The sequence below is a fragment of the Lontra canadensis genome, unplaced genomic scaffold (genome assembly GCF_010015895.1).
Source record: "Lontra canadensis isolate GAN:19392208 unplaced genomic scaffold, GSC_riverotter_1.0 scaffold122, whole genome shotgun sequence".
Lineage (NCBI taxonomy): Eukaryota > Metazoa > Chordata > Mammalia > Carnivora > Mustelidae > Lontra > Lontra canadensis.
This window is the reverse complement of record NW_022631116.1, coordinates 763904-784912: the sequence shown is the minus strand read 5'-3', so window position 1 is coordinate 784912 and position 21009 is coordinate 763904. Positions and strand designations below refer to the sequence as shown.

The following is a 21009-nucleotide window of genomic DNA, read 5'->3' as shown; positions in this document are numbered from 1 at the left end:
GATTTCCTGTTTCAGTTGTAAGGCAGAGGATAAACAACTTAATCAAAACTGTCCAGCTTGGAAAGACGACAGGGACCCGAAGGGGAAGGAAAAATGCATGCGTGTTTTCCTACTGCCTTGTCTCATATCCTTCCCTGCACTTTTTCTGCAATGCTATACATTATGAGCCGTTATCAGGGCACGAACGTGGCCAGAAGGTGGTCAGGGCAGGGTTCCGTGGAGGTCGTGGATCCTGGCTTTTACTTTAAGCGATGTTACGTTGTAAATGGAAAGAGGCATTCTCCACTTCATTACGAATAAGCAGGCTTTCTGACCGGAAAAACGCACAACCCATTAGCACCCTTATGCAGATGTCTCGACGCCCAAGCAACAAGGAGGGAGAACCATGCGGGGATTATGGCATTCCCCTAAATGCAGCTTTTGCACTACTTAGTAGAGGCAGTCACTAAGCTCTGAAATGAACAGAGCATCTGAGGAGTAACGCACTGGAGCCCCCATGCCCTTCCTCCTGCCCAGAACCAACATGATGATCCTGACTGTTCTGTAGCTCAGTATGAGCTAGCTAGATCTGAGCTCAAACTTGTAGGCGAATACAAACCAATCACCAAACAAGACATCACCCAAGGACCAGTGATGCCGTGATCAATCTCTGAAGAGGAATTATTTCTCTTTTCATACGAGTTCTCTTGCTCTACAGCGCAAGTTCTAGCCCATCCAACATACAAAAGGGTCTTCATCAACATCAAACCCCAACCATTCGGACACTGTGTGTCTCTTCCCACAGAAGCCTTGGTGCAGCTCTAACTCAAACGAAAATTCTTCTATGGTAGAAGCATTCTGGTTTAGAAAACAGGGTAAAGCGAACGTGTTCATTCTGTGATATTGCTATATGGTGAACCCGACGGCCACAAGCTAGCCGTTACAAATAATCTCCAACTGCTCTCTCAACAGAGAGGGATGGGGAGAACCTTCTCCATCATCAGCAGCAATGCTGCCTGGTGACCCTTCCTGCTGGGACCTAGCTCAAACAGGGACATCTGTATAACTGTTAAGCTCGGCAGCCGCCAGGCAACAACATTCTTTCCCCAGCCTGTCTGTGCAAGAGCCACTCTTGGTGCTCGCCGTCTGGCTGTTGGCTACAGACTGTGTTGTCAATCTGTGATGAGCTAGGAATTCCAAGGAGGTGAGTTCCAGACACCAAGGAGGGGGCCAGGGATTCACTTCTTCTGCCAGGCCACCTGTCCTTTTGGTGCTGTTTGTCTTTTCTCCCCACTGAGGTGGTCCATCTACTGGGATGTGCCCCACGTGGGCTGGCTCAGCACCCAGCAGCACCTTGGGGGTGGGGCTCTGAGGGCATAGGATGCACCTGATCCCCCCAGGGTCTTGACACACGCCACCCGTGGGTTTATGCCGATGGTTCTGCTAGCCTAGGGGATTCTTTGGTGTGTCAGAGCAGAACTGTCTGCCTAGAGGGCCGAGCATGGTGCATTCGTGCAAATGAGAGACCGTCTTTAGTTCTAAAGCAGCACACAAGCATCTCACACACATGACCTGGGAAAGAGAGGCTATAAAATCTGCATACGCTTCAAGCTGCTTCATGAACCAGGGACCGGGACAGAAGAGGACGCAGGGCCATATTTCAAAATCATAAGCTGAAGTGAAAGGACCCTGGGACGCAGACTCCAGAGAGGAGGCGTGTGTCCCTGCAAAGGTAGTAACTCCCCGCCCCCAACCTACAAACTGAACAGACTTGGGGGGAAAAGCCTAGTGCTGTGGTCTGGCCTCTACGTCCTTGGAAATGTCAACACACGGGTAAGAGGCTGTCACGTGAATCGTGACCTTGAGGGAGCCGCGCTGCTGAAGCTGGGGGCTCCTACGAGGTATGCACGGACAGGGAGGGAGGAACAGAAGCTGGACCACGAGACCCAAGACACAAAGAGATGGCAAGTGAATTCAGACAGCGATTGAAGGCTGCATACCCGTAACAACAAAAATCTCAAGTTGTGCTTTTCTTCTTTTTAAATAAAATGGGTGGGGAGAGGGGGAGAAAAAAAAACAAAACCAGAAGCACCATCCATTGTGAGGAAAAGAAGAGATTCAACACTTTGGAATGTTAACAGATTATGCAGCTAATAACTCTCTAAAGAGTGTGGCTAGGCAGCTTAGTGAGTTAATTGCTTATGAATTAAAAATAAATTATTATAAAATAGATTTCTGTACATTTTACATACATATAATCTCTCTCGATACATAAACCATGTGGTTAAGTCACAAAGCCCCAGGGTCTGCTCAATCCCAGCCGAAGTCCTGGCCGGTCATCTGGTAGAACTTCAGGTTGAACGGCCGGTAGAACTCGCGCAGCCTGCGCACCACCTCGCGGTCGATCTCAGGGTGGGTCCTGCCCTTGGTCTTGCCCAGGCAGTGGGGCTTGCTGCTGCCCTCGGCCTTCTTGAGGCAGGGGAAGCCCTTGGTCTTGTTGAAGTAGAAGTGCTTGTCCGTGATGATCCTCTTGAGGCCCAGGAAGTCCTGCACGCGGCCCAGCTCGCCGGCCGGGTCGCTGATGAGCCGCTCGCCGCTCACGAAGAGCATCTGGCGGATGGGGAAGTGGCGCAGCCAGTGCTCCAGGTGCTTGGCGTAGATGCCGATCTGGATGGCGCTCCACGACGTGTCGATGAGGCCCGTCGTGCGGTTCTTGAACGTCAGGCTCTCGAAGGTGGGGATGTCGGGCCGCTTGGACAGCGTCTGCGTGTAGTCCGAGATGGCGCGGGTCACCGGGTCCCGCACCACCACGATGAGCTTGGTGTCCCTGGACATGGCCGAGATGCGCGCGGGCGCTTCGCGGGTGACGAAGTAACTGGGGGTCTTCTCCATGGTGATCTGGCCCTCCAGGGTCCTCGGCATCAGGTCCCTGGGGAAAGCAAGCAGAGCAAAGTCAGCTCAGAAGGAGGTACCTCTTTGGCCACATGTGTCCACGGCAACACTGTTCATCCTGGTTCCCTCTAATTACAGGGAACAGTGCTAGGAAGGTGAAAATATGGAAAAGGAATTTCAGAACTGAAAGGTGTGTGAACATCCCATCCGAAGCTTGGAGGCCAGATACTATCTCTGTGAAGTTGGTAGGCAGCTTCCTCCAGGGTAGAAACAGTGGGACAGGAGTTGCTCTGAATCCTCCCCCGGGGGCCACCTCTCCCTTATTTTTCCCGGCTATCCAGCATTTACACTCCCCCAAACAGCCAGTGTCAGAACACAAGGTCCTTGGCCTCTGGCTATGTGCCCTTCCTCAACAGCAACACCTGGGACTCCCAGAGACTCTGCTGCCCACGGGTCCTTGCTAGCCTGAGCTCACCAAGCCTGGGCCCACATGCGTTGGGGACAGGAAGGAAGATGTCCCCCCTCCCCCACCCAGCCATGCCAGACCAGCGTCAACACAGTGACCACTGACAAAAAGCCTTTACCACGAAAAGCACGCTCAAAGGCCACCAAAACCAGGTGGAATCAGACGGAAGCTAACCCGATACAAACCTGCCAAGAGGAAATCCCCAAGACCCAACTCTAGAAGCTTCCAGAAATACTGTAGATTCCATTTAAAAAAAAAAAAAAAAAGACTTGTATGATCTCTATCATTGCATTCACGTAAGCCAAAGGATGTGGATAATACCGTTAGGACCGATGGGAGATGCGGCCCATGAGCCCCACGCCAGGAAGCCGTTTTGTGGCGGAAGTGAGCAAAGACATTAACACCAATGGCGGGTGGACCACCGTGCCTCGTCTGCTCTCTGAACTTGAGCCTTCTAACACGGGAAACGGGAAGAGCGTCCACCTACTTCATGATTCATAAAGCCAGAGCCGTTCAGCCCTAAAAGCTAAGGGAAGCAAGCTCAGACATCAGACCGCCTGGGTTCAAATCCCGGTGTTGCTGCAGCGAAGCTGTGTTACCTTCAATACCTTTCTTAACCTCTCTGTGCATTTCTCTTCGTCCTTTGTAAAGATGAGTGGGATGGTACCTCCCTCGTGGAAGTTTAATGAGGAGGAGAACGATTAACGATCGTAGTACGCTCGGAACACGCCTGATGCGCGGTCTGTAACTGACATTCACTGGCTACCCTACGATGACGATCGTTACCAGCATTACAGTGTTCGAGCCCGTTTACAGCACCTGGTAGGACAAAGTTGGGCACCCATGTGTACATGAAAAGGCAAGGGGATGTGTTAACTCATGGGAGATGAAGTTTCGGTCACGGATGTACCATCTTCCATTAGCTCTGGGACAGCGATTTCTGACGGCTTCCTATATGGGCCTGTGAATTTTTTAAAAAAGACCATTTCTGCATCATGTCCGACCAAAGATTTACCTCTCAGTGGGACACCCTACAACTTCCAGCTTCGGGCCACCCCTAATCTGAGAGACCACAACTCTTCTCTTGCGCCCGTTTATGGAAATGATGATATAAAGTTCTATCGCGGGCGCCAGAACGGGGCCGCACGCTGGGGGAGAGCACCCCTTCACAGCAAGTTAGAGGAAGAGGTCTTTTCCTTAAGGAAGCCGGCCTGGCAGCAGCAGGGCCATCCCAGGCTTACGCTAAAGCTGGATTGACCCACTTCGCCCATTAACCACTTAGGTGAAGTCTCATCGGGCTAATGCGGGCGAGGATTAAACAGAGTTCCTGGCTCTCAACCGATTTCACATTTCACCCAGGAGCTGGGCGACTCTGATAAAATCCCAAGATCCCACCTCCCCACCCACGTTAAGCCATCTGCCACCACAGTCTACAGGAGCTGAACATTCAGAATCAGAAGGCTACCAGCACGACTAGAAGAAACCCAAACCCCACGTTCTCTGCAGCCCCTGCATATGCGGGGGGTCTGTCCTCAAAGAGTCTGTCTGGCCCAGCACTGGCTTTGAAGTCAGGCTGCTTGGTTCGCCTCTCGGTGTCCCTGCTGATTGTGTGTGACCCTGGATAGGTCACCGTACCCGCCCGTGCCTCAGCTGGCTCCTCCGAACCATGGGGAAAATGACGAGGTCCACCCCCTCTAAGGTTCTGAGAGGACTTTCCAGCCAGCATTGGTGCGGAGCCCGTAGCTAGCTGGTGTCAAGAAACTGTTATCAGTTATCTTCTGTTCACTGCATCTGGGAAAGGACGTGAGGGAGCGAGATCCACTGGGAGTCGAAAGCACGGAAGGAAACTAGTAAAGAGGGGGCGCCTGGGTGGCTCAGTGGGTTAAAGCCTCTGCCTTCGGCTCAGGTTGTGGTCCCAGGGTCCTGGGATCGAGCCCCGCATCAGTCTCCCTGCTTGGTGGCAAGCCTGCTTCCCTCTCTCTCTGCCTACTTGTGATCTCGGTCTGTAAAATGAATAAATAAAATCTTAAAAAAAAAAAAAAAAACTAGTAAAGAAGGAAATGGAAGAGCCTCACTGTCCTCTAGTCCTGTTCCCTGAACTCTGGGCAGATTTCCTGAGCTCCACAGCCTGTGGGGCACCTAAGCCATTCTGGGTACCAGCTCCAAGGGAGCCCTTTCCCAGAACGGTCTGGAATTTGCACACCTGCGTGACAGAAAGAGTCAAGGGGCCCCAGGTCTTTCTTTGACTGTGCAAATGAGAGCCAGGGGCTCGTGCTATGACAGAGACTGCTCAGCCCATGCCCACAGAAGGCGCTGGGCTGCTCTCCCCTAGGCATGCTTGCTTGCTTACAATGAGTGGCTGACAGGTGAGATGCACACTGGGTTTCTCCATCATTTCCCGCAATGCCCCCGAGCCCCTTCTGCTCATGGAAACTGGCTCAGAGACAACAGCTTCCCAGCACACCCCTGTGGCTCCACTTGGTGGGGAACACGGCTTGGGAACTGTGTGGAGAGTCCCCGGCACCGAACCTTCTGGCAACTTACAGGCCAAGCCCTCTTTTTCCCCCTTCGGCCGCTCTGCTCCCCTGACCCCCAGGTCCTGGACCAAAGCCTTCCCCATTCTTTTCCCGGGTCCCTTCACCAGTGGCGCGTCCTGCTCCAACACTCAAAACCTGTCTGGGCGCAAGTGCTTCTGAGAAGAAAGGATCAGGACACGAACAAGGGCAAGACCCCTCGCGCGTGGGCCCTGCGTGCCTCTCCCAGCCAGCAGGGAGGATGCAGCTTAATTGAGCGGCTCGTTATGAAAGCCAGTTTCTCAAACTGATCGTCACAGCTAATAATTATACAGCGCTTGGGAGCTGGCGAGAAACGTTCGCGTGCATTATCTGATTTAATCCTCACAACGAGCCTCTGAGGTAGGTCTTGCAATCTCCCATTGACTAATGACGAAACAAGCCGAAGGGACAGGACAGGGTGGCTCATGCAGAAGCAGGTCACAGGCCTGCAGATGGGACAGTTGGGACAGAAAGTCAACGCCCCCTAGCCCCCGCCAGGCCTTCCCTTTCTCTCGTCCAGGCTGCCTCCCCTCAACCTCCTGTTTCTGCTTAACATGACTTAGAACCACACCCCTGCCCTCTCTTTAAACATACAAAAATAGACACCTGTATTTTTTCCTCTCTTTCGTAGATTAGGATCTTAATAATAGCTATTTCAGTGCTAGAATCAGAGGACTACGATCATAATTGTTTAAATAGGAGTCAGATTTCAAAACAATAGACCTCTTAGACCAGTTAGCTGCATGAAATGGGGCCCAGAGCATGAGCAATGCTGGGAACACCTCTTCCCCTCCAGCGGCCCTGGACCCGGGTCCCCTCCTTCCCTCTTCACCAGGTGGGCAGGAAGGGGCACCTCTTCAAGCACAAGTCACCGTCGGGTGCTTGTGATGCCCATGGGGCTGGAGAGGCAAGTCTGAGGAAGACATAGGCTTACACCGTGAGAACTGCCCTAGCACAAGCCTCCAAGAACCTGACCAGACAGGCTCACCCATGACAGAAAGCAGAAAGGACCCCTCTTTATCGAAACCAAAGTGGGTAAGGCTGGCATGTCAAAACCTGAGACCCGGGTGGGTCTAGAAGGGTCGCAGAGGCTTTCATCTTGTTGGTGGCTATTCACAAGAGAGCTGTGTGCCACGTTCTGGGGCGCTGGTTTCCTCCTGGAGGCATAGCAGGCTCATCTAGAATGCTCTGAACTCCAAGCCTGGGTTCTATCGCAGACCCCTGGAAACAGGTCCCAACGCAGCAATCACTTAGACACACCTGCCACTTACTCTGCTGATAACAGCGGAAGTTTTCCAGCAAACCCAAGGATTCCCACTTGTGTCAGAGGCTCAGAGTGAAGTCTTGAGGTCCCACCCTGTCTGCTGAAAGCAGACCAGGAGCCAGGGCAAGGGAGGGCTGCAGAGAACACAGCCGTCGTAACACCTAAAATACAGTCTGGTTTAATGCAGAGAGAAGGAAAGATGTTTGCTGCCCCGAAACACGTGTGTGCCACAGAAACACACACGCACACATGCACGCAGTCAGTTATCAAACACAAGTCAGGCTGCCAGGGGAACAAAAGGAGGCAAACTGAAGGAACCAGAAGAAAGACAAGGCCAGATCAGCAGCAGCAAAAAAAGTTAGACAGCGACCAGGTCAAGAACAGCGCAGGTATCCCAGGGTCCCGGGATCGAGCCCCACATCGGGCTCTCTGCTCAGCGGGGAGCCTGCTTCCGCCCCTCTCTCTGCCTGCTTCTCTGCCTACTTGTGATCCCTGCCAAATAACTACATAAAATCTTAAAAAAAAAGAACAGCGCAGGTAACTGGATGGTCTGATGACACTTTTGCCGAAGTACGTAGCTCCAAATGAACCAGAATTTTCTGCTCAAACACAAACAAAAAACACAACAACGACAACAACAAAATCTAAAAAACAAACAAACAAAAAAAACCCATAAAAGCAAAGATGAGTTCATGGTCAGAAATGACCCCTGGGCCCTTTCCAGCTTGTCTCACCGAGAAGCGGGGCGGGTCAGGAAGGCGATTGCCAGAATGAGGTTCGAGGATTTAGAATCTCCAGCTCCCGGAGGACGCAGCACTGTCTCTGCCTGTGCCTTCCCCAGACAGCGGAGGAGGCGAGCCCGCCACCAGCAGCATCCCCTTCCCCCTGGGCACTGGTGGTCACGGTCACAGGGCTTCACACAGAGTTCACAAACTGACAAACGTCCCCAGGTCCTGGCCCGGCTGTCCTGTGTCCCTGCTAAAAGCCAACAGTTAACAACAAACCTCTAGGCCTCAATGAGCAGGAAATTCGTCTGAGCTACTCAAGTCCTAAAAAGCCCTAGATTTCTGATGTTCTCCAGCAGCCAATGTGGCCCTCATTTGCCTGCCCTGTTTCTTTCTCTCCTCAGCTGACACCCCCTACTCCCCTGGTCCCGCCACTAAACCCCTTGAACTGGTAAATGACGCAACAATAAAAAGGCAGATTATTGAAATGGGTGTAACCCCAGTACAGCCCAGCAGATGCCGGAGACATTTATGCACAGCAGATGCGAGTGAATGCATTTGAGACAGCAGACAAAGCTGCAGGCCACAGTGCACTGGGGAGGGCCCGGCTCCAGCTCAGATCCAAGAAAACCAGAAACCGGAGACAGCCGAGAACATTCGGCCTGCCCCTTTCTCCTCCCCCACCGGGACCTTGCTTGGTTGCAGAAATACCCCCACATTTTCTGAACTCCGACAGAGATTTCTTCCTCTTTTTAAACATTTCTTTTTAACTTGCATATAATAAAGAATTACCCTCGGGGTCCAGCTCCATCCAGCGCTGGGAAATGCCATCACTCCCAATGCCACCACTCCCAAATCTGTCCTTGAGCAGCCAGCCCCTTGCCAGCAATGACCTTGGGGCGAGCAAAATCCACAGGACAGGCTCTCTTACAAAAGGCCACAGGATGCCCAAATCCTTGTTCAGATACTGGTTGGAGGAAAATACTGATTGAAATCAGAAAATGGTCAATAGGGGGACGCCTGGGTGGCTCAGTTGGTTGGACGACTGCCTTCGGCTCAGGTCATGATCCCGGAGTCCTGGGATCGAGTCCCGCATTGGGCTCTCAGCTCCACGGGGAGTCTGCTTCTCCCTCTGACCTTCTCCTCGCTCATGCTCTCTCTCACTGCCTCTCTCTCAAATAAACAAATAAAATTAAAAAAAAAAAAAGAAAGAAAGAAAGAAAATGGTCAATAGGGATTCAGTTATTTGGACATTACAGATCTACTGCAGTTTAAAAAAAAAAAGTTTCCATAAAGGTCTCAGTCCTGGTTCTGGTTCTGCTCCTAACTGGCATGGTCCCCCCTAGCCATACCCCTGACTTTCTGGGCTGGAAACTTAGCACAGGGACCCCTGGGTGGCTCAGTCATTAAGCATCTGCCTTCAGCTCAGGTCATGATCCCAGAGTCCTGGGCCTGAGCCTCCCATGGCGGGAAGCCTGCTTTTCCCTCTCCCACTCCCCCTGCTTGTGTTTCCTCTCACTGTGTCTCCGTATGTCAAATAAATAAATAAAATCTTAGTAAAAAGAAAAAAAAACAAAAAACCCCAAAGTTAGCAAAGCCGAGGAGGCATCTGTGCTCTGCTCATTCTGAGAAACTTTTCCAACAACCAACCGTCCCGGGGAGGCACAGGCGAGAAATCCGACTTTAGCTTCCCCGCAAAGAAACCCGAGCCCAGCCTCTGAGAATTCAACACCCAAACTCGAAACAAACAGATCCACCTTTCCAAACGGAAGAATCAAGATTTCTAGAAAGCATTATGACCCCAATGCCCAAAATAGTGAAATAAAAATAAGCTACCTCATTCGTAGTATGTGCAGTCCCAAATCTGTCTAGGAAACAAAGACAACACCTTCCAATGGCAAAAAGCAGGTAGAGTGCCACCCGACAAACCCACAAGCATCCACAGCTGAATGCAGAGACACTGGGATCCGCAGAGATCAGGGAAGAGGAGAGAGGAAGAGACGGACAGTTGGGGAGCAAGGAGGGTTTTCAGGGCAGGAAATATTGTCTGCATGATACCATAATGATGGCTATGTGGCATCCTCTGTTTGTCCAAGCCCATGGGATACACACACGGAGAGGGAACCAGGAGACAATGACCTGTCCAGGCGGGTTCATCAGTTATAACTAATGTCCCTCTTTGGTGGGCAATGAGGATGGTGGGCTACACCTGCACCTGGGAGGGGGCAGGGGTCCATGGGCAGTCTTGGCACCTTCCCCTCAATTTCGCCATGAAATCTAAGACTGGGCTCAGAGGGAGGGGGCCAGACCAGCGAGAGGGAAGCTGGAGGCTCGGTGCGAACTGAGTGCCTCAGTCTCCCCATCACAGAGAGGCCAACCTGAAGGTTCAGGAAGGGCAGCACAGAGTGGGGGCAGAGGACAGGAAGCACTCAGTACCCCAGGCCGAAGTGTTAAAGCATTTTCAAGATAAAACCCAGAGGCAAGACAAAGGCGGGCCACAGGGTCATCAGGGCCCTAATCACAGGAGTCTGTGTTATCCAGCACCCCAAAAACCTCCCTGGTGTCTGGTGACCCTATAAATCACAGGGGGCCTCCAGGGTCAGACACACAAGACCGGCAACCTATCCCTCCTCTTTCCTCTCCTACAGTCAGACCAGGTACGGGGGACCAGGAAGGAGCTTCTGGAAACCCTAACCGTGGACAATGTTGGAGAAACGGGAACTCGAACCGTGGGCTGTCACTCTGGGAAGTTTCTTCTTTAAAGCCGCTGGCGGGATTCCCCGGGAGGGGAGGCAGGAGGAGGGGTGGGAGCAAGATGTGTATCAGCTCGGGGCCCTCCTTATCTGGAACCATCTTCCTTTCCTAGGGAGGCTCAAAGCCCACCCGTTCTGGGAGCTCCCCTTCAAAGAGCGGCATCTCCATAAATAATTATCTCCATTTGGGGGAGATGTTTGCATATCAAAGAACCCCTTGGGGAGGGTTTAAAAATAATTTAAAATGAAATTGTAAATAGTCTGTTGTTCTCAGTGTCTCTCCGGAGCTGGACCGGTGGGGGCTGCCGGAAGTGATGTCATTATTGATTATAAAGTTTACTGGGCCTTTTCCCCTTCCTTTTATTATTTTTTTTTAAAGGTAAGGGGTAGAAAAGAAAAAACCAACAAAGGCTGGACTCCCCCAGACCCCCTCCTCTTCCAACCCTCTCCCCCTCTCCTTTCTCCAGCCCCCCGCCCCCAACCCCCACTGCAAGGATTTGGCCTCCATTGTCCTAGAATTTCAATACTGCTCAGAAAATGAAAAGGCCCTGAATGCCATAAGGGGGCAGGGCGAAAAAGAGCATCTCGCTCCTCTGGGTCAACTCAAGATGCCTTTTATTTTGGCAGAACCCTCTGTTATAGACCCTGTTTCACAAAGGCTGGAGTTCCTGTTCCTGGAAGGGGCTAGAGGTGGGGGGAGGTGGGGGGGGAGGGAGGGTTTCAATTAAAAGCTAATAGCCTTTTGTGATGAGCTCTCTGGGGGCATTGCTCCAGTTTACTGGACCTCACTGTGTGCTGGGACCGACCCTGTGAAATGAGAGTAATCTGGGTCCCATTTCCCGGAAAAAACAAACAAAAATAATTTCTGGCCATTGGAAAGAGAGAGAATATTCTGGGAAGCAGACTTTTTAGAAAGTAAATTCAGCCTCGTGGTGGGGCGGAGCAGAGGACCCAGGAGGACAGTGGGACACCAGAATCCAAACCCAGGAGCCCTGGGGTTTGGTCTCCAATCAGCGCCAGCTTCTGGGATGGAACAGGCTGCCTTTCCCTGGGGCAGGAACCCGGGAACCCAGCAACCCAGTACCAGCCCAGGGCAGAGGCACTCACTTGTTGCTGTAAATCCTCTTCTAGCTCTCTGCCTCACAGGAGAAAAGCCACCTTGCCAGTGCCCTTGGTAACTGGCAGCAAAAGTTTGTCAACAGGACTCCACCCAAAAGCCTTTGAAGCCCTGGGCACTGCCAGTCAAGTGATTTTCCTCCGATCTTGACTGATTGGCAGTGCCAGTCAGGGAGGGAGCTGGGAGACAACCCACAGGACAAGGGGAGGGGGCTTTCTGGCAATCGGTGAAAGCCCAGCAGACTTCTGCACCTGAAGCTCTGGGGTCTGGTCCCCGCCCTGCCCCTGACAAGCACCTAAGGCCTTGGACGGCAGGCGCTCAAAGCTTTGGGCTTCGTTTCCCTATATATGCAAGTGAAGGGGTTGGTTTAACAGGATGTTCTTCGGCTCTAAAATTCTAAAAGATGACCCTTAAGCTCTCCACCTCTCACGCGCCTTCAGCCAACCAGCTATGGTTCCACGCTAGTCGGCAAGGGTGAAGTCGACCGTCTACAGCTAGCTTGGTCTATAGCTAGCTTGATGATTCGTGATACACATACACTGCACCTCAGGGGCGCCAGCATAGACCAAGCCCTAGGGTGTAATTCAGAGGCCAGTCACACATGCCCTAAATCTATGCACCCCCGTGTTAAGTAGCCTGACACCTGGTAGAGTAGAACGAAATGCAGGATTCAAGGTCAGGCTGTGTGGCCTCCGGCAAGTTGCCTGACATCTCTGAGCTGTCCTTCCTCATCTGTAAAATGGAAGTATTTGTCCTGCCTTGTTTACGAAAATCTTTTTAAAACATTTCAAATGTAGTTTGTAGGTGAGTAACCCCTTAAAAGCACCAAAACCCTACCCAAGAGTAAGGTGAAATGAACCCCACGCTTATCTCCTCTGTATTTTGTCCTCTGGTGTACAGCCCTAGATATTTCTAAGGAAATACTACCAAACAAAAAAACACCAAACTGGTTCATAAACTCGAATGGTTATGTAAAAAACAAGTACACGAGGGGCGCCTGGCCGGCTCAGTTGTAAGAGCATGTGACTCTTGATCTCAGGGTTGTAAGCTCAAGCCCACGTTGGGTGTAGAGATTACTTAAAAATAGAATCTTTAAAAAAAAAAAAATAGACTCTGTAAGACAGACAAACACGTATCTGAAGGAGTCTTGGCCTCCTTTAATCCTCCCTGTGCTATGAAGAATCTCATATTTGGACCTTCCTTCCTAGTCCCTGGCAGGACGCTGGAGAGAAAGGAGAACAGAGTGCCCCTTCTTGGGCTGATTTTACTGAATGAATGTTTTGATGATCCAAGCCAAAGAATAATGGGAAACGAGGCAATGTTTAGTAGGAACACAACCTACGTGGGAGGATTATTTCTTTTTCTTAACATGAGATGGAATGATGTTTACAAGCAGCACCAAACAGCCATAATTTAGGGGCAGGGGTCCCCTTCTGAGGCTGATGGAAAGAAACAACCCAACTGGCCGAAACCAGATCTACATGGCCAAGATTTGATGTCATCAGTTCCCTTCCTGCCTCCTGGCAAGCAAGCCAGTAAGGTTCTGGGACCAGAGAAATCCCAGTCAACTCTTGACTTAAGTCCAAACAAGGGCTCCATCCCGTTCTCTATTTCCCTTCTGCTCAACAGACAGAACCCGGCTTTATGGTGAACAACTGAAAACGGTATAAAGTAAATGAGGTCCATAAAAATCAGGAGACCTAAGTTTAAGTGAAGTTAAACTAGGGAAAGGAGTACAAATAAACTTCCCTTATCACAGGCTTTAAACAGCTCAAGCCCGTTTTAGAGAAGGAGTACTTTCCACCCAGAGAGAACATCGCAGGGAGACTATGCACTTAAAGAAACTGCTGACAAAGGAAAAAAGTGGTGATTCTGATCTTGGACTTCTTCGGTCATCAGCACTTAACGTCTTCCTTGTTGGTTTGGCCCAGGGCTTGAGGCTGACGGAAAGGTGTCTCAAGGACATCGGTGGCACGGCAGCACAGCCAAGGTAAACTCCAAGGACGCCCCCGCCCCCGGAAGTCCCCCAACCCCCACACTTTCAGGGCATCTCAGCTCAGGAAGCAATCGAAGTTCACCAGAGTCCATTTTCGACAGAAGAAAAAAAGTCCAACCTTCCCAAATTCTCAGCCATTCGTTGTCATGGTCAACCATCTTTTTTTTTTTTTTTACTCAATAAAACAAAAAACAAACAAACACCTCAATAAATCTGGAAGAGATGAGAGTCTGCCTTGTTTGTGCATTTCATGTCCAAAGACAGGAGAGATGATGAAGCTACGTTCCCCTGAGCGTGTCCCGTTGTGACTTTCTACCTTCCGTGAGAACACTTTGGCAGAGGATCCTGCCTGACTGGTGAGTCTTAAAATTTCCCCCAACTCCGTGCTTTAGACAAAGCGTTCTCGCCCCTGACCCCGCGAGGCCCACAAGGGAAGCAAACCATAGGCACCAAGCAGATCAAATAACGGAATGGCTAGTGACAGAGCTGCTAGGAATTACCAGGGAGATTAGCCTTTTAGCCTGCATCAGCCTGAACAGAAAACTAACCCCGTAACTATTTTTAAGCCTAATGATGATTTTTAAGAACAAAACGTTTGGTGGGATCTTACTGCCCTCCATGTTTTGTTTGTATCTGGTTTGGGCTGTGGATGTTCCAGATTTTTATCTTCAAAAGAAAACGCAAGACCAACAGCAAAACTTGGGCATAGGAAGCCCTTGAGAGTAATGGGCTCCATGAACACCTACGTGCATGAATGGAAGAAAATGAGCCAGCAAGCCTTGACGCTTGATGACCCTGAGGACTAGAGTACAAAAATGTCAAGACAACTGGGAGTCTCCCGGAATAATAAATTAGCATCGTTTGGGTCAGGTTCGAAGATGGTGAGGATCTCAGCATCCCAACGCCCCAAAGTTAATTCTAGAGACACATTTATGGGTCATCTCACCCGTGACATTAAGTGACGCAATTATACTAGGAGGCTATAGACATAAGGAAGGTCTTGAACTTGAATGCCCAAAGACAGGTGAGATACTTATCATGTGTGATTAAGTAATCAGTGATATGGAGGGTGTGTATCATTTGTGGGGAGGATTCTTGCCCTCCAGGGGCATACTGTGTATTTGGAGAAACTGACCAATGCATGGGAAGTTTACGGACACACACTGTATGCTTGGCTCCAAGTGAGAAATGCAGAAAAGAATCATCCAGAAGATGTGTCCTTTACTGAAGCTTCCTTGAGCTACTCCCAAGGGTAGGTGGAAGTGAAGAAGACAAGAAGAAAAGATAGCTAAGTTTAGGAACCTAAGACAGTGACTGGGTCATTTAGCCTGGGCTGAAGACCTTTTTTTTGAGGAAAAGCGAAAAATCAGGTTAGAAAGATCGGAAAATGGGCTGGCTGCCGTTCTCCAGGCTACCCAGCCTTCTATCCAGTACTTCCCCAGACAGCTTCCCAAACGTTAATGCCAGCAACCTTCACAGCTCCTCAGCATGTGGAATATGATGTCCCAAATCCCTGGCAGGCTATGGGCCATTCTCTGAGGGTACCCCATGCTCCCCACCTCCCCCCAACTCTTCAGCACCCCAGCTGTGGGCAGGCATCTGCATTTCCTCAAATGGGTCATGAGGTCTCTTGCCACTCCCCAACACCCCTCCCCCATGGACTTCCTTCCTTCTAGAATATTCTTCCCAATCCTCCTACTTCTAAAAAAAGTTTCTATGACACTCATCCCTTCCCCATTTGGGGTTAGCAATCCCTGCTCCCTTCTCATGACCATCACCCTCCCAACACGCTCCTTCAAATACACACACGTGTACACACACGCACAGAGTCAGCATGACTTTTACTCATCTGCCGTTTCACTTCTCAAGAGGGCTGCAAACTGGGCTGCGCCTTATTTTCACGGTGGCAAAACTAAGTGGCTGTTAGATGAACGAAGGGTAAGTGGGTGAATGAATAAATGCCAGAGAGATGTTGGATTTGATCTGAAGCGAAGAAAATCCACAGCAAGGGTAGTATACGAGTGGCCCGAAGACACATTAGGAATGTGGCACACCGTGCTCCCCAGCAGTGCTGATTAAACAGATCTGGGCTCTGTGAGCCTCCTGAAGACTGAGAAGAAAAGGTCAAAAAATCTACAATGAGCAAAAAAAAGACTACCAGTGCCTCCGAGGGAAAACCGTGTCGTGCAGAGCATGTCCTTCCGGTTAGCTGACTCTAGGCTTTCCGTGCCTTTGAAATTATTTTGCAGATCTGTGAATCATAAACTACAATACAGAGTTCTTGACCCTACATATGCAGAGGAATGCTTGCTGAAGGTTCTGTGGATTTCCCTCTCCACTTCCCACCACCTGGGAGAAAAGTCCGTCTCCCGCCCTCTTTGAAGATTCGTATTAACATTTCCTTATTCCAAGTGAACTTATTAACACCTGCCTGGTTTTCTCACTAGTGATGAGTAAAACAGGGGCACCTGGGTGGCTCAGCCAGTTAAGGGTCTGACTCTTGGTTCCGGCTCAGGTCATGATCTCAGGGCTGTGAGACTGAGCCCCACGCCCGACTCCACTCTCGGCATGGAGTCAGCTCAAGATTCTCTCTTCCTCTCCCGCTGCCCTTCCCTACCCACCCCCACCTCGGCACACTCGGTCTCCCTCTCTCAAATAAATTAAATATTAAAAAGAAATAGTAAGTGGGGGATGCCTGGGTGGCTCAGTTGGTTAAGCATCTGCCTTCAGCTCAGGTCATGATCCTGGGGTTCTGGGATGGAGCTCTGTATATTAGACTCCCTGCTCAGCAGGGAGCCTGCCTCCTCCTCTCTCTCTGCTGCTCCCCCTGCTTGTGCTTGTTTTCTCTGTCAAATATATAAATGAAAAAGGAAGGAAGGAAGGAAGGAAGGAAGGACGGACAGAAGGAGGGAGGGAGGGGGGAAAGAAAGAAATAGAAAAGAGAGAAAAGAAAGGGAAGAAAAAGAAAAAAAAGGAAAGCAAAGGAAAAGGAAAGAAAGAAAATCCTTAACGTGTTTATTAAGGAACTATAAAACTTCGTATTTTATCTAGGGAGGAGTCATGCTTTACCTTTTGTTTTCAGAGAATGATCCTTCATCAAGAAGGCTGGATTAACCGTGTGTTTGGAAAAGTGTTCTTCCTGCCAGTGGTGTCCTCTTCGTGTCAACCCCCTCCTCCCCCATCTCAGTATCAGAAAACAGTCACGCCTTCTTTTAACCGACAGCCTGTTTTCAATGACACGTGTCATGGAGGTCTGTCTGTCTGTCCATGAAGACAACCGGGGAGCTGTGGACCCACAGTCCCGCAGGAGACGTTTCTTGGGCCCAGTCGTGGCTCCCTTTGCTGCTTCTCTTGTCTCATGTCACAACATATGTGTCTGCGACCCTTTGGGGTATCATTAAAAACCACTGCTAAGTAGGTTTCCAAAAAGGAAGATACAGAATAAGGGAGATTCTGTGCATCTGAATGGGAAAGGGGAGAGCGGGAAGGACGAACACAAGGGCAGATAATGCGAAGCCATTTGGAAGGAAGAAAAAACGAAAGGCTGGGAACAGGACAGAGATGAGGGGAGAGGTGGCAGCAAGGATCACCTCCCCTTTTTAGGCGTGGCACGCATGTGTTGTGAATTCACCCAGGTAAGCTGTAGCTTCCCCCAGTGCATTCGGGGTGGGAGGGAGCAGCAAAACGTAGGTGCTCCTGCAAGAAATACCATAAACAAATGAGGAGTTAGGTTTTCAGGTCTGTAGGTAAAAAATTTAAAAATTTAAAAAAAAAATTGGGGAGAAGGCAAGTATCACCCCAGATTCTGGCTAGAACTCTGTTCCAGAAAGGCCAGTTGTGGGCAGATGGGGCGGCCTGGAGCGGGTGGCCAGCCTTCCTCTGAAATGCTCAGCGGCCTTCTCCATTTGGGGACAAAACCAAATAAAGGCCTTTAAGCTGCTGCTTTTCCAAATGAATCCACTTCCCACTCCCGGGGGCTGGGAACACACAGCACTAAGCCCATGAGCAAACACCACCTAAAGGAGAGAACAAGAGAGATGCTCTCCACTGCCCCATTAGCCAGGCTGGGAAATTAATGGAGTTCAAACCCCTCCAAAGACGGTCGTCCTGCGCTGGCTAAATGCACGCTGATTAACTCGTCACTTGGAGGCAGGCTCCTCTACCACGTAACACGCTGAGAAATGCAATCATTTGACTGTAGGAAGATCTGCTAACGATGGTACCCCACCTGTCTTCCAGAAAGTTCTGCAAGGATCTGGAATTCCAAGAGATGTCTTTTTTTTTTTTTAAAGATGTTATTTATTTATTTGACAGACACTGAGAGAGAGAAACAAGCAGGGGGAGTGGGAGAGGGAGAAGCAGACGCCCCGCTGAGCAGGGAGGCCGATGCGGGGCTCGATCCTAGCACAGTGGGATCATGAGCTGAGCTGAAGGCAGATGCTTAACTGACGGATCCACCCAGGCGCCGCCCTCCCCCCCGCAGAGACTTCTTTAGGAGACAAACAGGGTATCTGATCGAGGAAGGACTCCCTTTCCTGCAACCCTCTTCCTCTCAAGGGAGACCATCCACCTCTTATTTCGAAGAGAACAGAAATGGTGAGGACCTTTGCTCACTGCCAAACGTGGCTCCACAGAGAACCCGAGAAAAGGGATGGGCCCTCTGGGGCTACAAACACACATCCAGGACGGGGTCACAGACCTTGGGACTCGGCTTCGGGGCTCACAGACCCCAGGGGGCCCACAGAAGAGCCTGACACAGCCCAACAGCCACGTGTCAGCCATTAGCCAGACTTCACCACCAGAATCGGACTGGGATGGTGCGTTGTTAGGTCCTCAGTGCCCAGAGCCCAGGGGACACGCATCCTCCATCCACGTAATGGGCCAGCATCACACTTCAGCCCCGTGAGCTTCCCTCGTCCCCTAAGGGTTTGCCTACAAATGGGACACTGCACTGTTATCTTAGTAAGCATCAACATGACATAATGGGTCTACACATGGCCTTGGAAAGCCAAAAAGACCCTGATGCTAGAAGACCCAGAGTTCATGGCACAGAAAAAGAATTCTGCCCCTGTAAAGAAGAAACGGGCTTCCTTTGATCAGATGATGGTTCGTTCTTGTCATTGCCCGTTAGGAGGTCAATTCTGGGACCCGCCCAGGACTTTATTCACGAGAAGGGACTGGACATCCACGATCTTGGTGGTGCTCCCCACCATCCTTCTCAGGGGACGTGGGCTCCATTTTTGAAATGGGCAGGGAGAGGGCTGGGGGCGGTGAAACAAGGTTGCCCACAATCAAACACCAGACAATGGCAAACCAAGGACTTCAACTTCAGGATGTTCCGCTCTGATTCTCCTGTCCATCCCAGTTCTCGACATTTCTAAGAACCTCCAAGGTCAAAAGGCTCAAATCACAGCATCCAGCACGGGACCCACCTGACGCACCTCATATCACCCCACTCCCTTCCTAAAGAGGTTCCCACCTTCCCTTCCCTCCCTTTCTGATAATAAAAAATAAAAAAGGTTGCTTGTTTTTGGTTTTGTTTTTTTTAAGATTTGTTTATTTATTTGAGAGAGTGAGAGCTAGAGTGAGCACGGGGTGGGGTGGGGCAGAGAGAGAGGGGGAAAGAAACCCAAGCAGATTCCCCACTGAGCACAGAGCCCCACTCAGGGCTCGATCTCACCACCCTGAGATCATGACCTGAGCTGAAGCCAAGAGTCAGATACTTAACCAACTATATCACCCAGGAGTCCCAGAATGGCTGGTTTCGAATTAATTTCTGGAATGATAAGGGCTATAAATTATAATGAAATAAACATACACTAAATAAATATGTGTGTGTGTAGATAGATTAATTTGAAAACTGGGAGCTAAACCTCTTACCAGTTCCCCGCACTCCCGCCTTACGCTTTTCTCTGAGTTCACTTCTCACTCAACCCTTCTGAAACAAATGATCACACACACGAAAATAATCAGATTAGCTTCCCACCAAGCATGGCCCTAATTCCTGTGTCACTGTTCCCACCACACCCTTGAGCCCTTTGTTTTCCAGCGGCGTCCGTGTTCTGCAGGAGGAAAGTGCTCGCCCCGAATGCTAGGACCGATACTCCACGACACCACTGCTCCAGGCTTTGCACCCACAAGGCTTGACACCCGGGGCTGGAGAGAAGGAAGAATGAGAATTTTTCTCGGCGGGCTTTACAGGTGTCCTAGACAGAGGGGCTGACTCAAGGTTCTCCTCCCCAGTCGCCTTCTCCCCTTTCAATAAGGCAGGTATGAAAAGGAAAAAGCAAACTGGCCTTAAATGTCCAGAAAGCCAGAAGTCACAGCCGAAGCCATCCTTCGGAAGTGAGGATACCTGAAACTATGCCAAGGAGCATGCCAAGAGAATGAGCCTTTCCAGTCCAGAAACAAACAGGCTGATGAATTAGTACCACAAAGCCACTGAGCTGAGCCCCCAAGAATCAATTCTGTAGGCTGCCTCTTCTTCTAGCTCATTAACTATCTGAGATTACCATCATACGGGGAGTAGCCTCTCAGCTGGAAATTAAATTACCCTGGCTACCCACCAGGAATGCAGATTGCAAAGTATCTGCTGAACGATCCTGGGTTGAAAAACCCCACCACCAAAGGCTTTCCCCCCAAGCACCACCCTCCTCCACCCGGGCCTCCGAGCTGGTCCCCTTCTTCTTCGCCATTTCCTTCCTGAACCCTAAGAAAAACCACCAACACCAAAAGCTGCAAGACTTTCTTACTTTGGTTTGCAGATAAAGGCGCAGTAAACCCGGGTGGCTCTGGGTAAAATTACAGAAGAGATGGCTTGGGAGGAAATGATCAGAAACCTGGCATCCAGGAAAAACAAAAACCAAACAAACAAAAAAGCAGAAAAGAGAGTACAGGATGAGAAAGGAAGAAAGGAAAGGTGGCTGTGGATATGGAAAGAGTTAGGGGACACGGGACCCATAAACCCATACAGACACCCCCGCAGCCCCTCTGAGTGGTTGGTGCAGAGGTAGGTACAAGCTCTAGTAAGAAGGGCGACAGGCCCTAATTGCACATTCAGAACAGGTGTGTGCCTGCAAAGCCACCTCTTAATTACGGGGTTTGGCATCTTGGCAACTCGAGCAGCCTGGCCCTGCTCAGCTTCTAAGAAAGCTGGGGCTGAGCGTCCATGGAGCCGTTCTGTTGTAGGTCCTAAGAGCTGAGCAGTGGAATTTCTAATTACATGGCTTTAGGCTTTACCCTAATGAAAGGCTCCATCCAGA

General features: G+C 50.4%; 1 protein-coding gene across 1 annotated transcript in view; it reads right to left on the bottom strand.

The window, feature by feature from the left end:
• Positions 1-1871: 1871 nt before the first annotated feature.
• The window catches only part of LOC116857303 (heparan sulfate glucosamine 3-O-sulfotransferase 3B1), a 36552-nt gene continuing 17414 nt past the window's right edge, over positions 1872-21009 (bottom strand). The window contains exon 2 of the mRNA XM_032841271.1: positions 1872-2908. Within this exon, the coding sequence (XP_032697162.1) occupies positions 2290-2908 (619 nt within the window). The 3' untranslated portion in view covers positions 1872-2289. The remainder of the gene's footprint in view (positions 2909-21009) is intronic.